Here is a 23,471-nt window from a genome sequence, read left to right on the forward strand (position 1 = left end):
CAAGACAGTTTTTTCAGGTCATGGTTTTCCCAACGGACAGCTCCCAGATTTACATGCAGTGAACACAAGTGCTCATATATCACAAAAACATTTCAGAGAATGTATGAAAATTTGCCTCAAAGTCATGGAAATTTATTGATAAAACTATGTATGAACCCTGGACATAGCTCAGCAACTATTGGACTGAAATTTGTGCAGAAATGTATAGTCCTCAGAGCAGGAATGCTGATACCTCTCTTGATCTCCTAACTACCTTGCACCACCAGCAGGTCAAATTGAAAAATGAAAATCACTTACTTTCCATCAGTGTCAACATCAGGCTGACATTTGCTTAGGAATAACATGTCTTGACAACATTTAAATGGATTGCCTTGAAATCTGGTACAGACATTCAGGTTCCCATAAGTCTCTCAGCTGTACTTTGTGTTTAGTTGTAATAATTTAGCAAACGATAGCATGCTAATGTATTAAACTAAAATGGGAAACAAGGGGACTATCGGGGTGCCTCAGGGATACATGCTTGGTCCCCTATTCTTCCTATGGAGAGTGTATTGAACCACTGCAGAAGTGCTGATTTTTGTGATGGCATGATACTTCATTTCACAATTGGACATATGAAGAAATTACACATATTAGGAAATGTATAAATATGACAAGTTTTCAAATTAACCATCATAATAAAGACTTCATCCGTGCTCTTTAGAACAACACGTGGAAGTGTTTTATGATCTGATACCACTATCGACAGGATGACATAATAAATCAGTGGCTTCCAAAACCGATATATTGATATGAACCGATATAATGATTCAGTCATCAACAATACAATATCATGAATGCAAATTGATAACACTGATACATATTGCCATCTTTAAGATACACCGATATTTTGAAATTCCCATGGCATCGGGTGTCACTATTTCCTACCAAACACACCTCCCTCCTAAACAGCGCTAGCGGTCCACCAGGCAGGCACACAGTGACGAGCAGTCAAGTAGAAGACAATTAGGATGCTTACTGATATTTGCTCATATCGATCACAGGCCCCTCAATTGAATCAAATTAAAATTGTGTCATGGCAGACTTTGTGATATCAGCAAATATTGCATTGTTGTCCAAGGAAATCAACATAATATCACAGCGTGATGAAAATTGTGATATACACCCCTAAAAAATGACTGTTAAAAATCAATCTGTTTATGATGTGACATCATTGGTTTAGGGAAACATTGTGGTTTGAGTTTAAATGACTACTGTGCTAAGGTTTGGGGAGCTTCATTGTCACTGATACAATAATGAACCCTGAGTGAAGGTTAGGGAATGATCCTAGTGATGCTTGAATAAACACTTTGACTCCAAAGGTGTGGTTTTTGGTGTGATATTGGATTACTTACTTCACAGCAGCGTGCAGAGTTTGACATTTAGATAACCTTTGTTTAGATTAAGATGTTTGTGAGCATGTGATGGAGCCTGATTATGCACGTGTGTACAGTGGTGTTGGAGGGTTGTTGCAGCGTTGAGCTGCTGATCTTTCAGCTGGATGCTCTGGTTCAGCCTGGAGGTCCCTTCCTGCATTTGAGCAGATGGTGGGACACACAGCACTCAGTGACCCCCTCACACACCCTGCAGGGCCTTAACATGTGTGTGTGTCTGTGTGTGTTCATGTGTGTCAGAGCGTGCATGTGTGTGTGTTCTGTTTGCTTCAGAAATTTTCATACACTTGATATGCTCCATCATGTATTTTCCATATGCCATACGAGTCAAGATTACATTGAATCAGCCTTATAGGATTTGTGTGCATACCAACACAATAGCTACTTGCACTTACACTCACCCATGGGTATATGCGCACACACACACACTCCTTAACAGAAATTGACAGCCTGACACACACTTGCTGATATAAAAAAAGCATCTGCAAAGAAAAGAGAATGTGAAATGATGAGGTTATAGTAAAGCACACACCTCTCTATCTATATCTCCCTCACACAGAGACACACAGCGCAGCACAAAGCTTTCTATCCATTCTCCCGTCTCGCTCCCTCTCCCTCTCTTTCTCTTCGTCTCTCACAGTCTGCACTGCAAAGTTATATGAAGGGCATCAGGCAGGCCTGGCGAGCCGAGTGCAGAGTGACAGCGGCGAACGGAGTGATGGCTCGGCCCGATAAACACCCAGCGTCAAATGAAAAGGCTCTGCGCTTGCCATCATCCCCTGTCACAATGCAATTACTGAACAGAGTGATAGCAAGATAGCAGCCCCCACCGCTAGCCACAATGATAAAAGTATTGACTGATTTGATTGAATGATTAAAATAATGCAGACATAAAAATGGGGTGAAGATAGAGAGGGAAATGGCAGAGAGGAGAGGGAGCAATAGAGAGAAAGGGTGGGGCGGGCTGGGCTGCCAAGAGTGAAGCTTTGTAGATATGGTTATGTCATTATTGTGTGTGTATGTGTGTGTGTGTGTGTGTGTGTGTGTTCGTGTTCAGATGTTTGCTTCATCTAAGGGTGCTTTTGGTTTTGTTCTTTTGTTCTGTGTTGTTTCATTTCTCTGTCTCTTCCCTGTCTCTCTGTCTCTCAGGTTGCCATTTGTGCTGACGTGAAGGAAGTTCTGCTATCAGATGGGAACGAGAAGTCCATTCAGAGTATCCTTTCATCGTCCTCTCTCCTTCTCTTTCTGTCTATCTCTCTATCTCTGCCTCATTCCTCCAACTCACATTTATTTATATGCATTCATATGGGTTTATTGATGTGAAAACTTTTCTGTTTTTATTGGGGTTTTAATTAGGAAATTGGTCGTTTGTGCATTCCTGTACACAAAAATCACACTTGAATTCATCACATGTGAAACAAAGGGAGGGACAACAATCTTGCATCTAATATCACATGTATAACAGCATTTGACATCTGATTAATCGACATTAGGGTTGGGCAATATGGCCCTAAAAAAATATTGCGATATTTCACAGCGAGAGAGGAGAGGGAGAGACGCTGTGCTGCTGCCAGAGGAGCCGCTGAATGAGTTCCCTCTGAGCGGTAAGTCACTAAAAGAGTCTGAGAAGTCGGGGGCTGTTCATAAAACATTCAGGACGCCACAGTTTGTTCCACACTACTGAAGCTGCTCCTCTCTTTGGAACCACCGCAGAGTCAGTAATAATTTTGTTTTCAACCATGCTTGTTGTTGGCGTGCATAACAGTATCATTAATATGTCAACAAGTCGAAATATCCAGAGTATCACGATATTATTTTTCACATCATATTGAAAATTATACCAGTATTATCATGAATGATATGATATGGCACAGCCCTAATTGACACATTTCACATTATGGAAAAAAAAATAGATTAAGTCACACGTGGTTTTCAGGCACACCCGATGTGCGCTGTAATATTTCCAACGTGTTTTCACCTCTAACTCGTCAAATACGGCAGCTTGGTCAATGGCCCTACACTGTGGCACGATGACCGTACTGCTGTAGCAACAGTTTTGTCTGTTTCCGTGTCAGTTTCCGCTTCTTACACGCATAGTGTCTTTACAAAATAAATGTCTATGTTCACAGGAAACGTAGGTTTAGGCAACAAAACTACTTGGTTAGTTCACATACGACATTGTTATCGAGTATGTCGTGTGACGTTAACTACGCTACACTTCTAAAACAAAACTCACTGTTGACTTTTGGTTTCACAGAGGTCATGAGCACTTGCTCTTGGGTGACAGTCCTGTGTTTGTTTGACCCATGTACCACCCCAACCTTTCTTGCTTTTTACACTACCTCGTTGCCGTGGATGGGTTTACATGTGAGTTAGCTGAAAGCCTGATGTGTCTCATACAGACACTAAAGGGTGACTTGTGTGTTGGCATCAGACGTCAAGGGCCACTTACCACACTGCTGTATTTGACATGCTGAGAATGAGAATGGGTTGAAGGCTTCACATTTAACATGTCCTTTTGAGTCTGTTAAAAAAACAGTTGACAGCTTATTCAGTACACCAAGCTACAACTAATAAAGTCTAATACAACAGCCCGACAGTGAAACTTCATTAGGGTTGTAATGTTCAGTTTTTGTTTTAGAGATGTGTTGATTCAACTTTATGGCCATTTTGCAGGCTGTGGTTTGTGCTGCAGTTAAACTTTAATGACATTATACTGAAAGATGTTTGTATTATTTTACAGCAGCACACGATGCATCGTCCAAAATGATCATATGATTCATTGCAGGACTGCATTAGTTTCAAAACAGGCAACTGAGTGAACACTGATGAAATCATTGCAACCTTTAATTATATTAGTCTTATTATTTATGCTTAATCAGTCATAAATCATTGTGCCAATTGTTATTGTCTATTAAAAACAAAAACACCTTGGAATCTAAGCCATTATTATTACTAATCAATTAGTATTTTAATCTCTGCCATGCTTTGTGATCATGATTATTGTCCTATGTGATCTGTTTTTGCAGTGGCCCTGCTGCAGCGGTACAGTGTCTCTTAACCGCAGTATCATAAACAAAAAGTCGACAGTGTGCTGTAACCTTGGTATTTCAGCCCTGAAATCAGAGACTGGCTTGGAGTGAAGCGAAGAATAGCCGACCACCTCTTTTATCTTTAGGCAAAAGCAGCAGATGGGGCACCCACAGTGACAAATACCCAGCACCAGTGCTCAACATGGCATCTACCAATCCTAGCTGCCCACAATGCCATGTTAAGAGCACAGTAATTGCCATCCTGTCAGATTTTGTTTGAGACTTCATCTAATGCTAAGGCTAGGGTTAGGGCTTGATGAATGTTTTACAAACAGGAACAATCAAGGTTTGTTTAAAATGTTTGTGTGTGCTGAAGGTTCAGGCCTATAATTAAGTTTTTAGGACAAATCTTTAGGTGAGATTTTTTGCCAACATTTGTTCTTTTGAGTGGGTTATTGATCAACTCTGTCAGCTTGCAAACCATCTTGCTTTTTTTTTTTTTTTTTTTACCCATTTTACACTTCTCCTTGTCTGATCTCCTTTGTAGCCTCTTGTTTCCCTCCCTTTTCTTCCAATCTTCTTTCATCATTCTTGTCCTTTTTCTCCCGTCCTCCCAGATCTTACTTTATTCACTCAACAACTTAACAGACAAAGAGAAAAAAAAATCTCTGACTCGCTACAGTTGTTTCATAAAAGCAGGAAATATAAATACACATTTCTTCCCCATTGACCGACATGGCACTTCCATATTTAGCTGTGCTTACAATATCTCTGTCTCATCCGGCTACAATGCTCCTTTACCGATCACAATAAGAGCAAACAATAACATTATGGAGCCTGTACAACACACACACGCACACTTGGGCACACAAACAATACGCCATTGACCGGCTGCTTTGTTTCGCAGAACAAACACATAGAGAGAATTGTAAGTGAAATCATAGCGAGAATGGATCGAACACACACAGAAAGAGAGAGGGAGGGTTGAGAAAGACAACAATAATTTGTTCTGGGCTCAGCCAAATTGTCCCATTCACACACTGCAGACAGTGTGTGGCATTTCCTCTCGCTAGGGAAGCTGTTGGTCTTAGCCGTGTGCTAATGGCCACTGTTTGTCTCACATGGCCTTATTGTGTGGCCAGTGTTAACAATGGAAATAGATAGCGGGCTGTGATATGGCTCAGTTTTACAGTGAAATAGATGAGAAGATATGCAGAAAAAGAAGTTGTGAATAGATGACAATTAGAAACGTCTGGTGAATAGAGTTTCTCCCTTTCTTCAGGCCCTGTCTACACTTCTACAGATACTTTTGTTAGCAGATATTTTCCTCTACGATTTGGCCTCTTGTCCACATGCAAACAGATTTTTTTAATGCCTTCTACAGTGCAGATTTTTTAAAACTCCAGTTTCTGTTCATCTGTGTGTACATGTAAAATGGAGCATGGAGTCATAATCTCCTAAATTTGTGCATGCCCTCCGTCACTGTGAAATGAGCACACGCTAGAAACAACAACAATGCCGGACTTCTGGTTTGGTAACGTTTTGTTAGCACTGCTTGGTCTAATGACTACTGTACACTTAAACTTAGTATTGCTGCACCACTTCACAGACAAACAGAGGCGTCAGCCCTTTAGCTTCTGAGAAAGGTAAAGCAAAAGTTTGGCAGAGTGGGGTGTTGTGTCTTAGAAGGACCGTGCTGTGTATACTTTATGTCTTGAAGGTGTTTGCCCAACATCGAGTGTTAAACACTACTTTGAGAACAAACACAAGAAAACTTCCAAGGAAAAGGCAGACAAGGCTGAATCTGTTAAACGTGCCCGATCGAGGTATGGGAGCAAGGAAACACCCTAGAAGTCTTTGCCACTGCTAAAAATTACATTTGTGACCACAGAGGGTAAAAAAAAAAAAAAAAGTGTATGTATATATATATATATATATATATATATATATATATATATATATATATATATTTTTTCTATTAAGTTTATTACTGATGAACAAAATTGGAGGAAGGCACGTAGGATTATGATTTCAATTCAGATGAGGATGTTTTAATACGAAGGGCAGGCGTCTTGCACATACATATAATTATATGACATAGTGGTGTAAAGTAGTTATGACGGGCCCCAGTTTACTCTATCATGATGGGCCCTAGTTCCTAGTTATGAAGGACACACACACACAGTTTAAGGAGCATGTGTATTTTACCAACAGTGTTGCTTACTGCCGCTTTTATCTTACATCCACTTGCACATGTGCCCAGCTCATCAGACTTGAGAGATTTTACACCTAAACTCCCTTCTGTAAATCGTCTCATCACATGATTAAACAGAGACTTGACATTGTACAACATCAACATACATGTTACACAGCAATCATCATTACACATCTGTATATGACAAAAACTACAAAAGACAACATGAAATTCTTAGTTTAACTAGTTCAATTATAGTTTGTTTTTAATAGATTATGTAGAATAAGCATCTAATTTTGTCACAGATTGATATGAACAGAAAACCATGATAGAGATGGGTTTGCCTTTTTGAAGGCAATATATAGAAAATCCCACCATTTTTTTAATTTAATGTGAGGTGTTTGAACACAAGTGTATATCCAGGGGGCAATCAGGCCCCTCCAGCCTCTGTCCCGTGTGCAACTATACTGCCTGTACACTATATTTACACCCTGATATGACAGAATATGACAACATTATGATTATGAGAGAACATGTTTTGTTTATGTTGTTGTGCACATTGCCATGGATGGAATAGAAAAGTCATAGTTAAATTTAATGTTAGCCGTAATGTTGATATGGCACACTGACTAACAAGAAAATTAAAAAAGGTACTTGATATCAAACAAGGATGCTGACCTCTGGTGTTGAGCATCACTCCTTCCTCCTTGATATCAAAGGAGAATCAATGGTGCTTTTAAAAGGCAACATTAGCCTGTACACTTAACTACCTTTGTGAGGAGGGGAGACACCGGTGAGTGCTTAGGGTCGTTTTTGTGTTCTAGTGTGGACGGAAATATTTCACAAAACAATCATCCTGTGAACAAAATTATTTTGCCAAATGAATGGGTAAAGTATTCGTTTTCAGAAACATCTGTAAACGTGTAGACGGGGCCTTAGAAGTTGTTGACCTCATTTATAGTGCAGAAACACACACAACCACACACCACAGAGAGGAGAGACTGTGACCTTGAATACTCATGTTGAAAATCAATTGAAATGTTCCATTAAGAATGATTGATGCATGTCATTGGCTGCTACTTGTCTACTCCAAGTGATGGGAGCAAATATTCCTCCACTTTAATGTTCAATAATACTCAAATCGCCCTCTTTTACTTTTGGTGTGTTTTCAACTTGTGTAGGTGTGTGTGTGCGTGTGTGTGTGTGTGTGTGTGTGTGTGTGTGTGTGTGTGTGTGTGTTTGTGCATGCACTGACCTCTCCCCCAGTGGTGTGCTGGTGATGAGATTACAGTAAGCTGCTCTGCTCTTCGCCCTGTCATCCCTATGCATAATACACTGATGCACAGGTGTCCAGCATGCGTGTGTGTTGTGTCCTTATGCCTGTGTATAAATGTGTGCTGTCCTCCGTGTCATTATGTACGTGTGTCTGGGAGGCCTCTTTGATTTTGGATTGGCTCTCCAGCTATCAATCCATCTATCAACTTATCACGCATTCCTGCTCTCTCTGTCTTGCTCTCTGTCTCTGTCGATTGGATTTGTCTCAGCTCTTTGCAGGCTTTAAAGACAAGGAAATCCTAATTGAATTGCTTTGCAACTCCACAAGCCAGTGTATTACTAGACAACTTGACATCAATCGCCCTGCCTTTGTGTGCGTTCATCTGTGCGCATGTGTTTGTGTGCCAGAGGCAAAGTGTGAGTTTGTGTATCTGTGGTTAAAAGCTTTCCCATTGATCCAACCGGAGGCTGCTGTGATCTGCTTCTGCAGGCTGCTTCTCTGTCCCTGAAGATCATCTCCGCTCACTCATGCTGTCTCCATGTGGGCGTCTACACTTATATGTGTTTTTACCTAAAGAGCGTCTTGATGTAGCTCTTTTGCAACATGACACACACACCGCCACAAAAACCTAAAACAGAATATCTTTTGATGGGAAAGTCGACAGTTTGAATCTCTTGATTAGTGAGAAAAATGTGGGCGGTAGAGGTGGATGATCAGTGTCTTTGATTCATCCTCAGAGCCACGTTTCATGTTTCAAAACATTTGGACTTGAAAAAAAGATTCACCGAATTAGCAAATATATATATTTAACCCACATACACTGTGTAGAATTTTATGTGATTTTAAAATCTTTTAAACTAATGCAATGGCAAAAAACTGTATCTCTAGGAAAATACTACAAGACAGTCTTACAGAGGTGAAATGCATTCACCTGAGGAAAGAAATCTGCTCTGTTTTTCTGAATTAACAAGATTATCATCTTAAAATTATAAAAACATTTTTTTATGGAAAACAGTGTTCTTGTTTCTCTGGAAGGAAAAAAAAACGAGATAATAAACTTGCTAATTAAGAAAAATAGAATTTACACAATTATTATCTCTTTAAATCAGAAAATAAGCGGATTTTTTTTTTCATGACAATAATCATTGTTTTATTCAGAAAATAGGACTTTTTCTGAAGTGGATGCATGATGCTTCTGTACAATCTCACCTCTGTTTTGACCATTTTTCATAGACACAGGAAATCTTCACATTCGACACATGGTGGCTTTTATTTGGATTTAAGTGCATTAGAGGCCTCACTGCAAGGATTTGATACAAACTTTTATTAATGGTGATTTTTATCTCCTGCAAACATCTCTGGCCATATGTACTGTATGAGTATAGAGAGAACATTTATTTCATGTAATACTGGATCTTTATGCATGCTCTCTCAGTTGAGGATGTAATGTGTGTGTGTCTTTGAATCCTTGACTGTGGCACGTCAGATGTACGAAAGCTGGCCGAGAGAAACAGGCAAGCTGGAAAGTTTGGGTCGACGCAGGTATCTGCCAGGTGAGACCATTTTCTCAGCTCGCTGTCTTAAAATGTTTCAGCTTCCCTTCTTAGATACAGGGCTGCACATGGATCTTTTTTTTTTTGTTGTCATTGCGATGTCGTCTTGCATGATAAATGCATCACAGAAGACTGCGCTATTGTATTCAAGGATTTTTTTGAGTAAAGTAAAAGAGAGAGTCAGTAGGAAACTGCACTTGTGGGCAGAGCAGGTATCCCATACAAAAAGGCGAGGTCCTTGCTGCAGCTACTGCAGGTTCAATTCCAGTCTGTGGCCCTTCTCCGCATGCCATCCCCCGTCTCCGCCCTCCTCACACCCAGACTGTCCCACCCAATAAAGGCAAAAAGTCAAAAAATAATCTTGAAATAAAAAAGAAAAATTAGCTATTATTTTTAAAATTGGTGCCTTTACTGTTTGGTTTAATGTTTAGTCTGTTTAATAAAAGAATGTGGGAAATAATTTCCTTTCATTGTTTTAATTCAACAAGCAATTTGTTGTATTTTAGCAGCACAGTCAAAGCAGAAAGGCACATCTGAGTATTCTTTAATATCTGCTTATCTGTCACAAGTAATATTGATATTGCAATACACAACAATGTTATTGTATACTGCATGTCTTCCTCACAATGTGCGGCCTTATACCTAGGCCTAATCATCACTCTGACATCGAGTCCTGTGAAGTATTTGACTTAACTGACTGACATTTTCTCATGAGACACGGGGAATTGTTTTGTCCAATTTGTGCTGTTGTCAAATATCTGTAGGTGATGTGTTTGGACCAGCTGTATTGTATAGATCTCACTTGTATGAATTGCTAACTTGAAATTCAACAAATTTGATTTTTTTTTTCTTGAATAAATGTGTCAGTTTTATACATTTTTATGTCTTTAAATAAAATAAGAACAACAAAAGATTGAACCTTGTTAGCTACATGCTGTCATACCCATTCTTCAAGTAGAATGTGTGTGTGTGTGTGTGTGTGTGTGTGTGTGTGTGTGTGTGTATGCGCACATAGTCATCCAAGCAAAATGATTCCCTTCGATAGAGATCCAGAGAACTTTCCACCACCCGCACACACACGCAGAGGCACACCTCATATGCAAGGACGGGCTAAAACGTAGTTAATTGTTGTCCCTGTCTCATGAAAAAGCATTTCACCATTGACTGACTGTTTTGCTCCCCTACCTCTTCCCTCTTTTCCTCTCTCTCTCCATTTCTCCCTCCTGCGCATATTTACATGAGTGGAAGATGGAGTGAAAAAGTAAACGTATAATTAGGCTACATTACTTTGATTGTTTTCTTTTCAGATTATGCCTGCTGTCATCGACGCACCGCAAGAGAGGGCGAAGGGCACGATGCGATTGGACAAGGGGAGGGAGGGGGAGGGGCATGTTGCGTGATGGGATGTGCACATGCATGCATGTGTGTGTGTGTGTGCGCGTGTTGGGACCTCCTGCCGTGAATCGAGATTGTGTTTCTAGCGGGGCCTAATGTTTTGTTTACTGAGTGTTAATAATGCCTAATTAATAATCCCCCACTCTGCCTAACAGTCTGAGAGGGAGAGAAAGACGGAGAGAGGGGAAAATGGTGTGGAAAAAGAGACGGAGGAGAAAGCTGTGAGCAGTACAGCCCTTACACAATCTGCAACAACCAAATTATACTGAAGAAAAACACTTAAACCACTAACTTCAGTGCTGTTTAGCGCTGAACAGAAAATAGCAAGTAGCAGATTTTCTGAGCACCGTACATGTCCAGTAACTGACAGAGACGTTAATGAAATACACACCTGGCTTTAGACAGCAGACAAGACACACTGTGTCAGTTCTGCCAACAACAGGACACAGAGACAGAGTGTCACTTCCTGCTCAAATGGCAAGAATTTGACTCTCTCCGCCAAAACGGCAAACCAGAATGTAATATTGAATTGTGTGAAAACTGACATTGCTGTAGAAGCAGCACCATACGTCAGAGCTTGAAGGAAAACCAACAGAACAACACATAAAACTTCGACGCGATCGCTAGAATAAATGCTGACATTATACATTTCTGCAAACCATGGGTATGTAACATTTGCACCTTGTTATGTAGCAAGTAATGGTTATGTTTAAGCACATAACCCACTTGGTTATGGTCAAGAAAAGATCATGTTTTGACTTAAATCACCTGATTTTAGTGGCACAATCGCTGCTTGAAACACTGCAGATGTCTCACAAAGAAAACCACCCAGTTTTGGTGCCATAATGGGAATGCTGCTGATGTCTCGCTAAAATGCAGCCAGTGTTGTTGTTTGTTGGCCTTGATAAAGAGTTCATAACAGATGATGTTTAATTCATTTTTCTATTAGTGTTTACACACTAAAACCACTTGGTAATGGTTAAGAAAAGAGCATGTTTTGAGTTTAAATACCTGGTTTTGGTGCCACAATTAAGGCTGAAAATGTCATAGATGCTTCGGTAAAAAACACCCAGTTTTGGTGCCATAATCGCCGACGGGAATGCTGCTGATGTCTCGCTCTCGATAAGGAGTTGATAGCATATCGTGTTTGATACTTTTTTCATTTTTTTGTGAAACCATTCACTAGAATAAATGTTGGCTTTGTATGTTTATGCAAACCATGGATATAAAACAGTTGTACGTTATCGTGCAGCAGAAATGTGGCAACTTCATGTTTTTTTTACGTTTCAACAGTGCTGTGGTTAACGTGTGGTGAAGTTTAGGCACTAAAACCACTTGGTCATGGTTAGAAAAAGAGCATATTCTGGCTTAAAATTCACGGTCTTGGTGCCACAATCACAGCTGCAAATGCCGCCGATGTCTCAGTAAAAAACACCCAGTTTGATGCCACAGTTACAGCTGGAAATGTAAATGTCTCACTAAAAAGAAACCAGGTTTGTTGTTTGTTGGTCTCGAACAGTGGTCAGCAGCTTGGCAGCCATCTTACTTAGATGTCAGGCATCCCCTCCTTCCAATGACAGTGTCCGCTCATATACAAGTAATCAGAACTCTGGCCCGGTAAAATTGTTGACATGATCTGTATGAAACGTACAAATGTAGCATATCCATGGTTTTCAGAAATGTATAATGCCAATTTTGGGCTGAAACCTGCGCTCTGTAAATTAGTGCCTTCTCTTTTGTTATTTTAATTAGATCTCTTTTCTTTTATGGTTCTCACTATTCACGATTAACGATAGTTCATCCTATCATATACATTGTCTTTTCTTTGATAGCTTTTCTCCTACATTCTTAATCATTATATTTATATCGTAAAACACGAGGAACCTACTTTGGTGGTGGCCGTGTCAATAACATAAGGGTGGGGGGCTGTTGAATAGCCACATTTATGTTTTGTGTGTGTATGTGTGTGTGTGTTCACATGGTATAAATGTCAAGTGTCATGTCAGAAGCTCCCACTCTTTACCTCACAGATGACATGTCTTCCCTCCCTGACACTTTCTCCAGGTCTCTACTGAAGCAGAAAAACAGTGGGTGTCAGAGAGAGAGAGGTGTCATGGCGCTCAAAGTGTTAGAGAAAAGAAGCGGTGAAAGACCAACTGCTGTCGCTCGCTGCGCGGCTTCATGAACGCCAGCTTCCTTCTGTCACCGGCTCTGCAAATACTAAACTTTGGTTTCTGTTTTATGTGTGTGCTTACAGGGTGGTGAGGTGGGACTGCGAGTCAGACATTTCGGTGCTCGAGGGTCACTTTGACATTGTCATGTGTGCAGACTGGTAGGTACACTTACTTTCTGTCGCACACACACACACACATGCGCACACACACACACGCACACAGATTTATCTCAGTGTGTGCGTTCATGGCATTAATTTTCACTTTTGCGTGACAGTTCTTGCATGGCCCCCCACCAGCGCTTGGACCTTCCCCTGCCTTGTCCACACACACACACACACACACACACACACACACACACACTCATACATATGCTCAGATGCCCGCCTGCCTCCATTTTACACCAAATTGCCTCGTTTTCATGCTCGGTGTCCCAGCAAATGGATGACTTAGGCAAATTGCAAATAATTGCGCCTTGACAAGGAAGGAGACACAGTAAGATAAAGAAAGAGTTGAGGGCGGATGGAGGGAGGAGTAGAAATGGAGATGGAAATGGAGAGATAGAGCAACATAAACATAACAATTAGCCCATCGTTCATTGAAATGTAGATCTTGTGGCCAATTGAGAATAACATCTATTTTATCTCTCGGTTGTACTGTGAGGTAAAATGCATCAGGATTTTTTTTTCTTAGTGTACCCCGCACAGCAACATCCGTGGAAAAAATAAGAGGAATAGGAAGATAGAAAGAATGATCAGTGAAAGCAGTTGAGACGGATTGTGCAACCTCACCTTGTTTATACATAGATACACACACACACACACACACACACACACACACACACACACACACACACACACACACACACGCACACGCACAGGGCTGTGGTGGTAAATAAAAAAGAAAGTACACCTTGCTCGTTGCAACTGCTGCATCCTGGGTGCAGCCAGTGCTCACCTGCAGTATCTGCTAGCGCAGCTCAGTTAGCAGATGAAAATATTGGCGTAATACGTTTCTGCAAACTACTGATATGTTAAATTTGTACATTTCATTCATATCATATCAACATTTCTGAAATGACATAGTTCTGATTACATGTATATGAGCCGACTTTGTCGTCAGGTAGGGTTGCAACGGTATCAGATTTTCACGGTATGATCATTGTTTCAGAAAATATCGCAGTATTAAGGAATCGTTATTATCATCCGTTAGAATGACCTTTAAAGGAATAAAAATGGAAGGGGTTTTTTTTGGTTGAGGAAACGTTTTATTACTATAATTGAAACTTGAAACAAATTTTCAAATGGAAGTCAATGTAAAAAGTCTCCTCTTTGAAAATAACTAGGTGAGATAGATAAACAAATACACATGGCATGATTACCATCCATTTTCATATCATGGTATACCTTGAGACCGTTATATTGCTGCAACCCTATCATCAGGAGGTGGAGGGGACTGTGGATGACGTGACACTGTTGAAGGTGAGATGGCTGCCAAGCTGCAGACTATTTTTCAAGACTAACAAACAACAAACCCGGGTGATTTTAGTGAGACATTGGCCGCATTTCCAGCTGTGATTGTTCCACCAAAACGGGGTGTTTTGGTGGAATATGATCGTTTCTTAGCAATAACAAAAAGGTTTTTGTGCCTAAACATAACCACACATTAACCAAAGTGTTGTGAAACATAAAGAAACGCAGAGTTTAAGAATATCTTGTAGAAATGTAACATGTCCGTGGTTTGCAGAAATATACAGTACCAGCATTTATTCTGGCAATTGGTTTGACTAGAAAGAGAAAAAAGAATAAAACAAGATCTGTCATGTACTCTGTATCATGGAGACGTGTTCGAAATTTTAAAAAGAACATCTAAGAGATGAAGAATTATAATATTGTGCTTGTGTGCTGTAAAATGCCACGTTAAAATCTTTGACATAAAAAGGATTAGAAGATGTTAAGACCTAAAAAATCTAAATGATGGACATATAAGGGAAATCTGAAGTTTTGCCAACTAACCAGGCTAGTATCGTGCTTCAGTATAAGTTAGTGAGTTATGAAAGCTCATAAGGCAAGGTATAGTTTTAAAAATTACGAATAGATACTTACGTAAGTGATACTGAATTTGATAGCCTGAATATGAAAGGAGCGGCATTAAGTATAACCATACTTTAAACTGTTTTGGTGGCATCTCTTCACACTGAACTGCCAGCTTGACTTCACCATACCACAGACTGTATGAGACGTAGCTGCAGGAGCTGAGTGTGAGCTTTGCACTGAGGACAGTCGTGAGAGTCCACACAGTGACAGGGCAGACTGTTAGCATTGCACACCTAACGTCACCCAACGTTATTATCGAGTTAAACGACAGGGTTGAGCCATTTTGGTGTCAGTGTGAATTTGTTGAGACCAGTTAACGGCTCAGTGTTGGATACTAGCTGCTGCTGCTGCTGTGTTAGCCTGTGCTAACTGGGTAGATGTTGAACAGTTTGCCAAGGAGAGTGGCTCTAAAGTCTGATCTAGCAGGGAGTTGGGTTAGTCTGAGATCAGACCCCCAGTGCAAAAGGATTGAATGTAGGTATCCTTTGACTGGAGATACACCTATTCCCAGCCCTAGTAGCTCACAATCTGTAGCTATGATTCATTACAAAGTGAGAAAGTGTCATCATGTGGAGTTTGTGGCCTCTCGCAGTCTTTTGGTGAGTCCTGCAGAGTGACTCTGATGCCCATGTGGGCAGTGGTATTGGAACTTTTAGTGGGGGTTACACATGCAGCAGACCTTACAGTCACAGACTGATAGACAGGCAGGCCAGAGGGTGTACAGGTGTGGGAGGAGTTCACACAGGACATAAAGAAGGACTTTAATTCTGCCTCAACAAGGTTCAGGCAAACCATTAAATGACTCTGGAGGGAGAGGCAGGGGCTTGCCCAGAGTGTTTTAGCAGGAGAGAACTGCTGACCTTGACTGGCGATATTGTCGGACGATGAAAGGAACACTTTCAGGAACGCTACCCGACTTCCTGGTGGAGCTCACTGAGGCAGTCAAAAAACTGTGATGAGTGGTGAGGTACCAGGGATGGATGAGATTCACCCTGAGATACTGACGGCAAACGCATTTACGTCCATTTACCACCACACCTGCACACTCACACACACTCACACACATACACACACACACATGCTGAGAAGATGGACATGCTGTTGGTTGAAGCGAAAGTACTTGACTATTTTCCAGCTTCACAAACACTGAACAAATTTAGCCTGTGTACGGTGTGTGTGTATCTATCTGCACGAGTGTGTACATGTGTGCTAAGTGCAGCATTAGCAAACGCCGTTATCATTGTTGTAATGTCACGGTCATTACAGGTAATAGTCAGGTACAGGACCCAGAGAGAGAAAAAGAGCCGGCAGCTAATAGAGGATATTTTACAGTGGACTGGCGTGTATGCACATGTGTGTACGATAGATAGAGGCAGATAGTGTGAGAACAGAGTAAATTACATGTGAATTTTTGATATTGCAGGTTCTTTAGATTTCACATTTTCCTCAGCAGATGGATGCTTTAGTCATGCATCTGTGTGGTGTGTGAGCTACAAGACGTTTTTCTCCGTGGCGCCGTCTTTCCTGCATGTGTATGTGAGTGAGTGACTGTGTGATAATTGCAGTGGTGGTGGTTGAAGACTGATGGCTGACCGATTAACGGGCGCATCGTGGTGATGATCACCTGCGAAAAGGTCAACAACGCGGCTTCCACTCCGATTAATTATAGCTCCCACCAGTAGCAACGGAACCACCGCTGAGAAGCGAGGGGAGTAGAGGAGAGTAGGGGAGCAAAGGAAGGAGAAGAGTTTAGTGGAACATTGTATATCAGCAGTCCATTATGTGCTTATTTCTTTGGATATCCTGCCTATCTTTGAGGAGGGGGTATTATGCAAAAGAAGAATTGTCATGTGGAATGAATGTTGCCGTCAGATGTGATTTAAGTGTTGTTAAGTGTGATTCTGGTTCCACTCACCGCTTTGGGAACTTTTAAACTTGATGAAATTGCCCTGCTCGAACAAGACATTATGAACTGCCTCTCTGTGTGATGTCACAGCTGGGAAAAATACAATTCAAGGAATCATAGGTCATATACTGCTCGACGTCTCTAGATATTAAATGTCAAGGACAGCTATACTGCCAGCCAGTCACAATAGTTGTTGATTAAAAAATAGCAGTTGGTAAATGACTTCTGCTGAAAATGAATGCCCCTTAGTGAAAGAATCTTACCAGTGACCTTCATATACTGTACAGCAGCCCGACCAATTTGTCACAAAAATAGGAAAATAGCCCACCACTGCTGCTGGCAGTCATTTTACAGAAAGTAATCCACTTTCGGTAAATAATGAATCTTACTCTTGAAATACATTTGTGGTCCTTCCTGTTCTGCCTGTTAAGCTGTTTTTGCTTAGACAAGTTTAAGGCCCATTTCCCCATCATGGAGCAAACAAAATGGAGTTAGACCGTACAGTAGAGCTGTAGAGAACGGTAGAAAGAAGATGGGGAATGAAACAAGTAGACTACGGAGAGAATTAGAGGCTAAAAGAGTCGTCAAAGAAATGAGGAAGAAAACCAGTTAAAGGAAGGATTACATTTAACCATTCAAAAACATGTTTGGCTTATTTTTCTCCACTTGGATGTTTGACCTTCACCGTTTAACACCAGCTGGCTTTTTTCACATTCATCTGCTGAAGAAGTGAAGTTCCCCGGCGCTCACCTGAAATCTGAGTTTAACACGTTTATGCACAAACATGGTTATGATCTAGGATGCAACTTTGCACAAGTGTGATGTGGAAACTTACGCTGCACACACACACAAGAGATGCGGACTTAGACACGAGTTGCACTTGCATTGTACACACAGTGATTTGAAACTTGACTTGAGAGTCATCCTCAAAAGACTTGAGACCTGACTCGGCCTCAAGATTTGGGACTTGTGAACAATCTTTTTTTTTTTCCGGCACATTAAGGAGCCTCGTACACCACAGTATTTTTTTGAGGCGAGTCTACTTATTAAATTCTTTGCAATGGGAGTGCTGCGTATTTACACTACCTTACAAATGCCAGCAGTGTGACGAGGCGCTGTGCTTAAATTCTGTGCTGAGCTTTGCTGGCTGGGCGTTTTTTTTTTTCCTGAGTGCAGAGAGTTGAAAAATGTTCAACTTTTGGTAAAATGTTGCACCCGTCACTGTCACTTTTGACCCAGCTGATCAATCACAGTGGAGGAGGGACAAATTCCACAAAGACAAACCATCATATCTTACATGTACAAGTGCGACTTACGTTCATATACTGTAAATATATTAATATAAGTTTCGGGTCTGTCCTCTCTCTCTGCATGCTTCAGCCTTCCCCTCATCCAGAGCAAGTACTCTACCTTGTGCCGACGTGTTTACTTCCGCAGATATTCCCTATCATAGCAACCAAAGCATCTCAGCTGGAAAAACGCTGCACCTCCAAAGCGCTCTCAGGCGCTCCCAGTTGGGCTTTTCCTGAGGAGAGACTGGCGTTTTAAACTAGGAGAAAGTGCTCTGGTGGACAAGGGGCCAAAGATTAAAAATATGTCTGACAAGCTCATTCCGTCCCTTACTGTCATGCATTATCTTATGTATTTGATGTGTGTGGCCAGATATGACAGTAAACTGCAGCAACAACACCATGTCGAGAATACCGTGCCATTTGCCATAATCTTTGACTACAGTTAACTTTACATGTGGCCAAAACAAAAATATCACTAAATGCCACACTGTGGTATCAAAATAAAGAATGCTGGATTGACCATGGTATTAAACTTTATCATGCACCTGAAAATGACTTGAGACTTGACTTGAATTTGCACAAAATGACGACAGTGGACATTTCAGTGAAGCAGGAGACATCTTGTCTTCAGTACTGAAACATTTGAAATGAGCTTGAATTTTCACTGACTCCTGACTCTTTTCACTGAGGGGTGAAGGGTTAGATTTGGATTTCAGACATTTTAACAAGTTAACTGAGGAGATATGACCGCCAGAATCTGGTGATTCACAGAGCGTAAGACAGACAGTGGTGAAGGAATAGTGTAGTGGTGTGTGCCTCCGTTCATCTATGTGTGGGTGTGAGACACAGAGAGGGATTCCTGCAGTGGGCATGTGGGTGGCAGAGGATCCTTGGCTGGGATGTTGGCATGTCTGCTTCCTCCAAAAGCTGTCCATGTGTGGGCCCCGAGATAAAGCCCTGTTTGTGTGTGTGTGTGTGTGTGTGTGTGTGTGTGTGTGTGTGGACATTTCATCTATTTTAGTACTATATCTGTATATGTCATTTGCGTCTCCTGTACCGTCACACTCGTGCACTTCTTAAGCACACACACTTCTTTTGTGTTTAACTTAAGAGCAGACTTTCATACCTAACCAGATTAGATAAGAAACTTTGCACACATTGCTGGTACACACACAGAAACACACAAAACTCAACCACATCTCTGTTGAGAGATCTATGTGATGACTTGGTACAGTGGAGATCAGCCTGGACAGAAGGTCAGAAATATTTGTTGGCAGTCGGTTGCACTTGTGATGACTTTGAGACGAGTGAATTTTAGACTTTGATAGTATAAAAAGAGACACACTATGCTTTTGACTACCACAGCAAAAAAAGTCCTACTTTTTAAAAGATCACATTGTTTTAAACACATGGTATTGAATAACTATCAAAGCACTGATACATTTGACCGCCTTATTTAAGACTATAAACAACATGGCGTGTTCTGTGCCAGTGTACGTTCCACTGCACTATTGATCAGAACAGGTCAACTGGAGGTAGAATAGAGCTGTTCAACCACATTACTAATACAAACTTTATAAATATTTTTAAAAAACACCTTAAATTAAGTCATTTAAATGTATACAATTTTGGTTAAGGCATGATTTATTTTATTTCTCATCTTTGTCTGTGTTCTGCACAATGCAGTACTTCTTAGAGGCAGACTTTTTCTGTCTTTATCATATCATTTATTTTAGAAGTGAAGTCCTTTTTTATTTTATTTCTTTACTTCCATAGCAGCAACTTGTTTTTTAATTTGACAGCAGAATTAACCAGTGGCAACTGTTTTAGTTTTTGCAGTCTTGTTGTGCTACATACTGTGATTCCAAACTGACATTATTAGAATTTTTGTCTGACATCCTGAACATTTTAACCACTCCAAATTAATGAGATTTTTTTCTTTTTTTTTAATATAAGTTGATGGGATTCCAATAAATGAAGAAAAATAAAGACAGTTAAAATATGTAGATCCCTTTGTGTCATCTGGGCTAATTGTGTCAGTGAGAAATATTTGATCTGTCGTCTGTCACTCAGATCTCATCCATGTTTATAACTGTTTACAGCAGTTTTTGCAGACGAAAGCTTAAAACAGATCTCAGTGGTGTTAATTTAACTCAATTTTGATTCGTTTTCAGTAGATATAAACAGGAAAGTTAAGAGATGTCCAGCTGTGTTACCACTTCAGCAGTTATTACGCTTTTCTTTGCCAAGAAAAGTATAAGTCGCTTTCCAAGAATGACATTCAGCTGCACACGAGAGTGAAACCAGTGCTGTGCTGCCTGATAGTTTTGGTATTAACTGGGAGGGTCTAGTTTAATACACTTACTGGATTACACTTCACTAGCTCTATATTTAGTGTTTGCGTGTGTGATTTTGTTTCTTTTTGTGTACGTGGTCACGAGGTTGTGTTGCTATTCTGATCTTAAGTGGCTTAGTCATGTTTTCCTGAATTCCTGATCTGAAACCAAGAAAATATATGGCAACATATAACTGGCATCACACTGAAAGGGACTCAGGTTTATTTACTGCCTGATAGCTGAAAGGTTGTCGGTTCAAATCATGAGGAGGGAGTCTGGTTCAGAGATTCATCAGACAGATGATGTCATGTGTTTCCATGGGCTCAACGTTGCAGCTTTGACGACATCCTGCGTGTTCACATACGTGTGTAAGCAGACAAATATAGCAGCAACGCCCTCACACACACACACACACACACACACCCTTTTAATGCCCTTTGACCTCCAGTCAGTTTTGACTAGAGTTGTCTGGGCTGTCCTGGGTGGGAGGGGTCAGCGTCAGACAATAGGTCTCCGACAGTCTGGGGGCGTCAGAGGTGACCTTAAAGGGGGAGTCCACTCAATTAGAGAATCCATAAATGTTACACTGGCATCATTAAACTTGGGCTCCCTACCAAACACTTTGATAGACTGAAAGACATTAAACTGTCCCATGAGAATAAAGTTTGCATTGTCTTCATTGTATTATAAGTTTAAAGCAAAGTGAGACCAGAAACTTCTACAATGTCAGTATCTGAACGATGTTTGGTGGTGAAATAATAGCAGTTGAATGTAAATGAATATTTTTTATACATGTACAGGTAGTAGATAAAATATTATTAGGATTAGGGTGATTGTGGTAGTGCTAGTGGTAGTTGTAGGTGTTTTATTCTACCTATTATTCCATCGAGTAATCGGATAAGAAATATTTTGCTGTATTAAAGAGCAATAGGAAAAATACAAAAGAGAATATCTGACAGGTCTCGTGTGCGGGTATGGAAGCACATTGCATTCATTGAATAAATAAAAAATCGACACATTACGTCGTAATTACAAGAGCTTATCTCATAATTACGACATAAAATCTTGTAACTACGAGACAAGGTTTCCATTTTTTACCTAATAAAGTGAATGCAATGTGCTTCCATGTGTGCGTCAGTGAGACTGTCACATTAATAGCATGCCTCCTCACTCCCTGCTGCTCAGAGACCATTTCGCCAGAAGGAAACTGTGCGAGCTTCAGATATGAAACTGTAGTTAGCAGCTGTAGCAACTCTTATGCAGCCAACACAAACCCAGGCATCGGGGGCCTTCATCTCATCTTGCAATCATATTGATTTACTTTCAATGCTAATGTTACCTTGTGTTGGGTTGCTCCATGGACTGGATGTGTAGACTGGATGCTCTCTGCTGAGATCATGAAGCAATGACATCGTATTATTGTGGTAGGCTAGTTTGGTTTTACGACAGACGTACTGTACGTAGTTTTTATTTTGTTTCAGCTTGGAATGATCCCACAGTTTTCCAGGTCTGTATCTTCTCCTCATCCCTTGCCATTTTCTCTCTCATCCTCCATTTTGCAATTCTACACCATCTAATCAAATCACCTGTCACAGTGTAAGCGTGTTGTGTGACAGTAATAATCATCTGTGCAAAACACCTGTACATGCGTGGATTAAACAAAGGTTTCATGCAAAGAATACAATGAGTTATTCGAGTTACTCAAGTTCCGTGGAGAATCATTTCAACCCGTTTCAATTAGAGCTTCATGGAAAAGGAGATAGAGTCTGAAGAAGATGCTGCAAAGGTGGCTCATGTTTATTTTCATGATGATTAACAGCATTTGTTGGCTGTTTAAGAAGTCAAAGGCAATCATCTCTTGCACCTAAGACAAAATACAACTAGACATTAATGATAACAACATGTGCCAAATGTTAAAACTGTGTCAAACAGAAACATTGGGAGCAAGTTAAAATTAACCAACAGGGATATATGATGGGCAGATACAACATATGATTCACAGGCAAACTGCAAAGTGTCATGCATCCTGATGTGAACCAACTTTTTAGCAGTGGTGGGGTTTTTTTCTGCTTTAAATTTTTACCGACTGCACGCTTTTTTGACTCACTCTCTGGATCAGAACATTTTGTTATTCATACCATTTTTTTTTTGTATTCCACAAACTTTAATTCATCCTGTTTATTTTTTCAAATTAACAATCCCCTCCCTGCAATAATAATCTTAAACTAATGGCTCCACCATCTCTCATAGATATCTGTATATGACACATAATGTAATTAGCAGTTAAACTTTGGATTTTCTCTGAATGACGCACAGTAATTAGTAGTTTTTATTAGGTTTACTTACTGTAGTATTTGTCACATCATAATGTTATAGCTGTAGACATTTTTAAAGGAAACCTTTTATCAGCAATGACTTTGGCTCTTTATGTTATTTAACTGTTGCCCTCTTAATGACATGGTGTCCTTTCTCTGACCTCTGTGTGTGTGTGTGTGTGTGTGTCTGTGAGTGTTTTAGTTGATGTCTCCACCCAACTAGCTCACTTCCTTGTTTTCCTTAACACTCACTTTTCCCGTGAATTGATATCTGTGGCAAAACAAACCAAACACAAACCTCTCACCTTTCAAGTCAAATAAACTTTGCACTTCTGTCTAACCTTAGAGGAAAAACAAACTTCACACATACGTGCACACATCCTGGTTGTGATGGTAGGCGCTGTATTTGGTGTAGGTACTGTATGAGCATGAGATGCAGCAGAGCAGATTCTGTGACGTGCACCTCTCGTCC

The 23,471-nt window shown here is 40.5% G+C and overlaps 1 protein-coding gene across 1 annotated transcript in view; it reads left to right on the forward strand.

The window, feature by feature from the left end:
• Positions 1-23,471, forward strand: part of camkmt (calmodulin-lysine N-methyltransferase) — a 151,563-nt gene that overhangs the window by 102,555 nt on the left and 25,537 nt on the right. Inside the window, exons 7-9 of the mRNA XM_033612891.2 lie at positions 2,583-2,646; positions 9,422-9,488; positions 13,141-13,215. Of these exons, the coding sequence (XP_033468782.1) occupies positions 2,583-2,646; positions 9,422-9,488; positions 13,141-13,215 (206 nt within the window). The remainder of the gene's footprint in view (positions 1-2,582; positions 2,647-9,421; positions 9,489-13,140; positions 13,216-23,471) is intronic.

This window comes from Epinephelus lanceolatus, chromosome 17, assembly GCF_041903045.1.
Source record: "Epinephelus lanceolatus isolate andai-2023 chromosome 17, ASM4190304v1, whole genome shotgun sequence".
In the NCBI taxonomy this organism is placed as follows: domain Eukaryota; kingdom Metazoa; phylum Chordata; class Actinopteri; order Perciformes; family Serranidae; genus Epinephelus; species Epinephelus lanceolatus.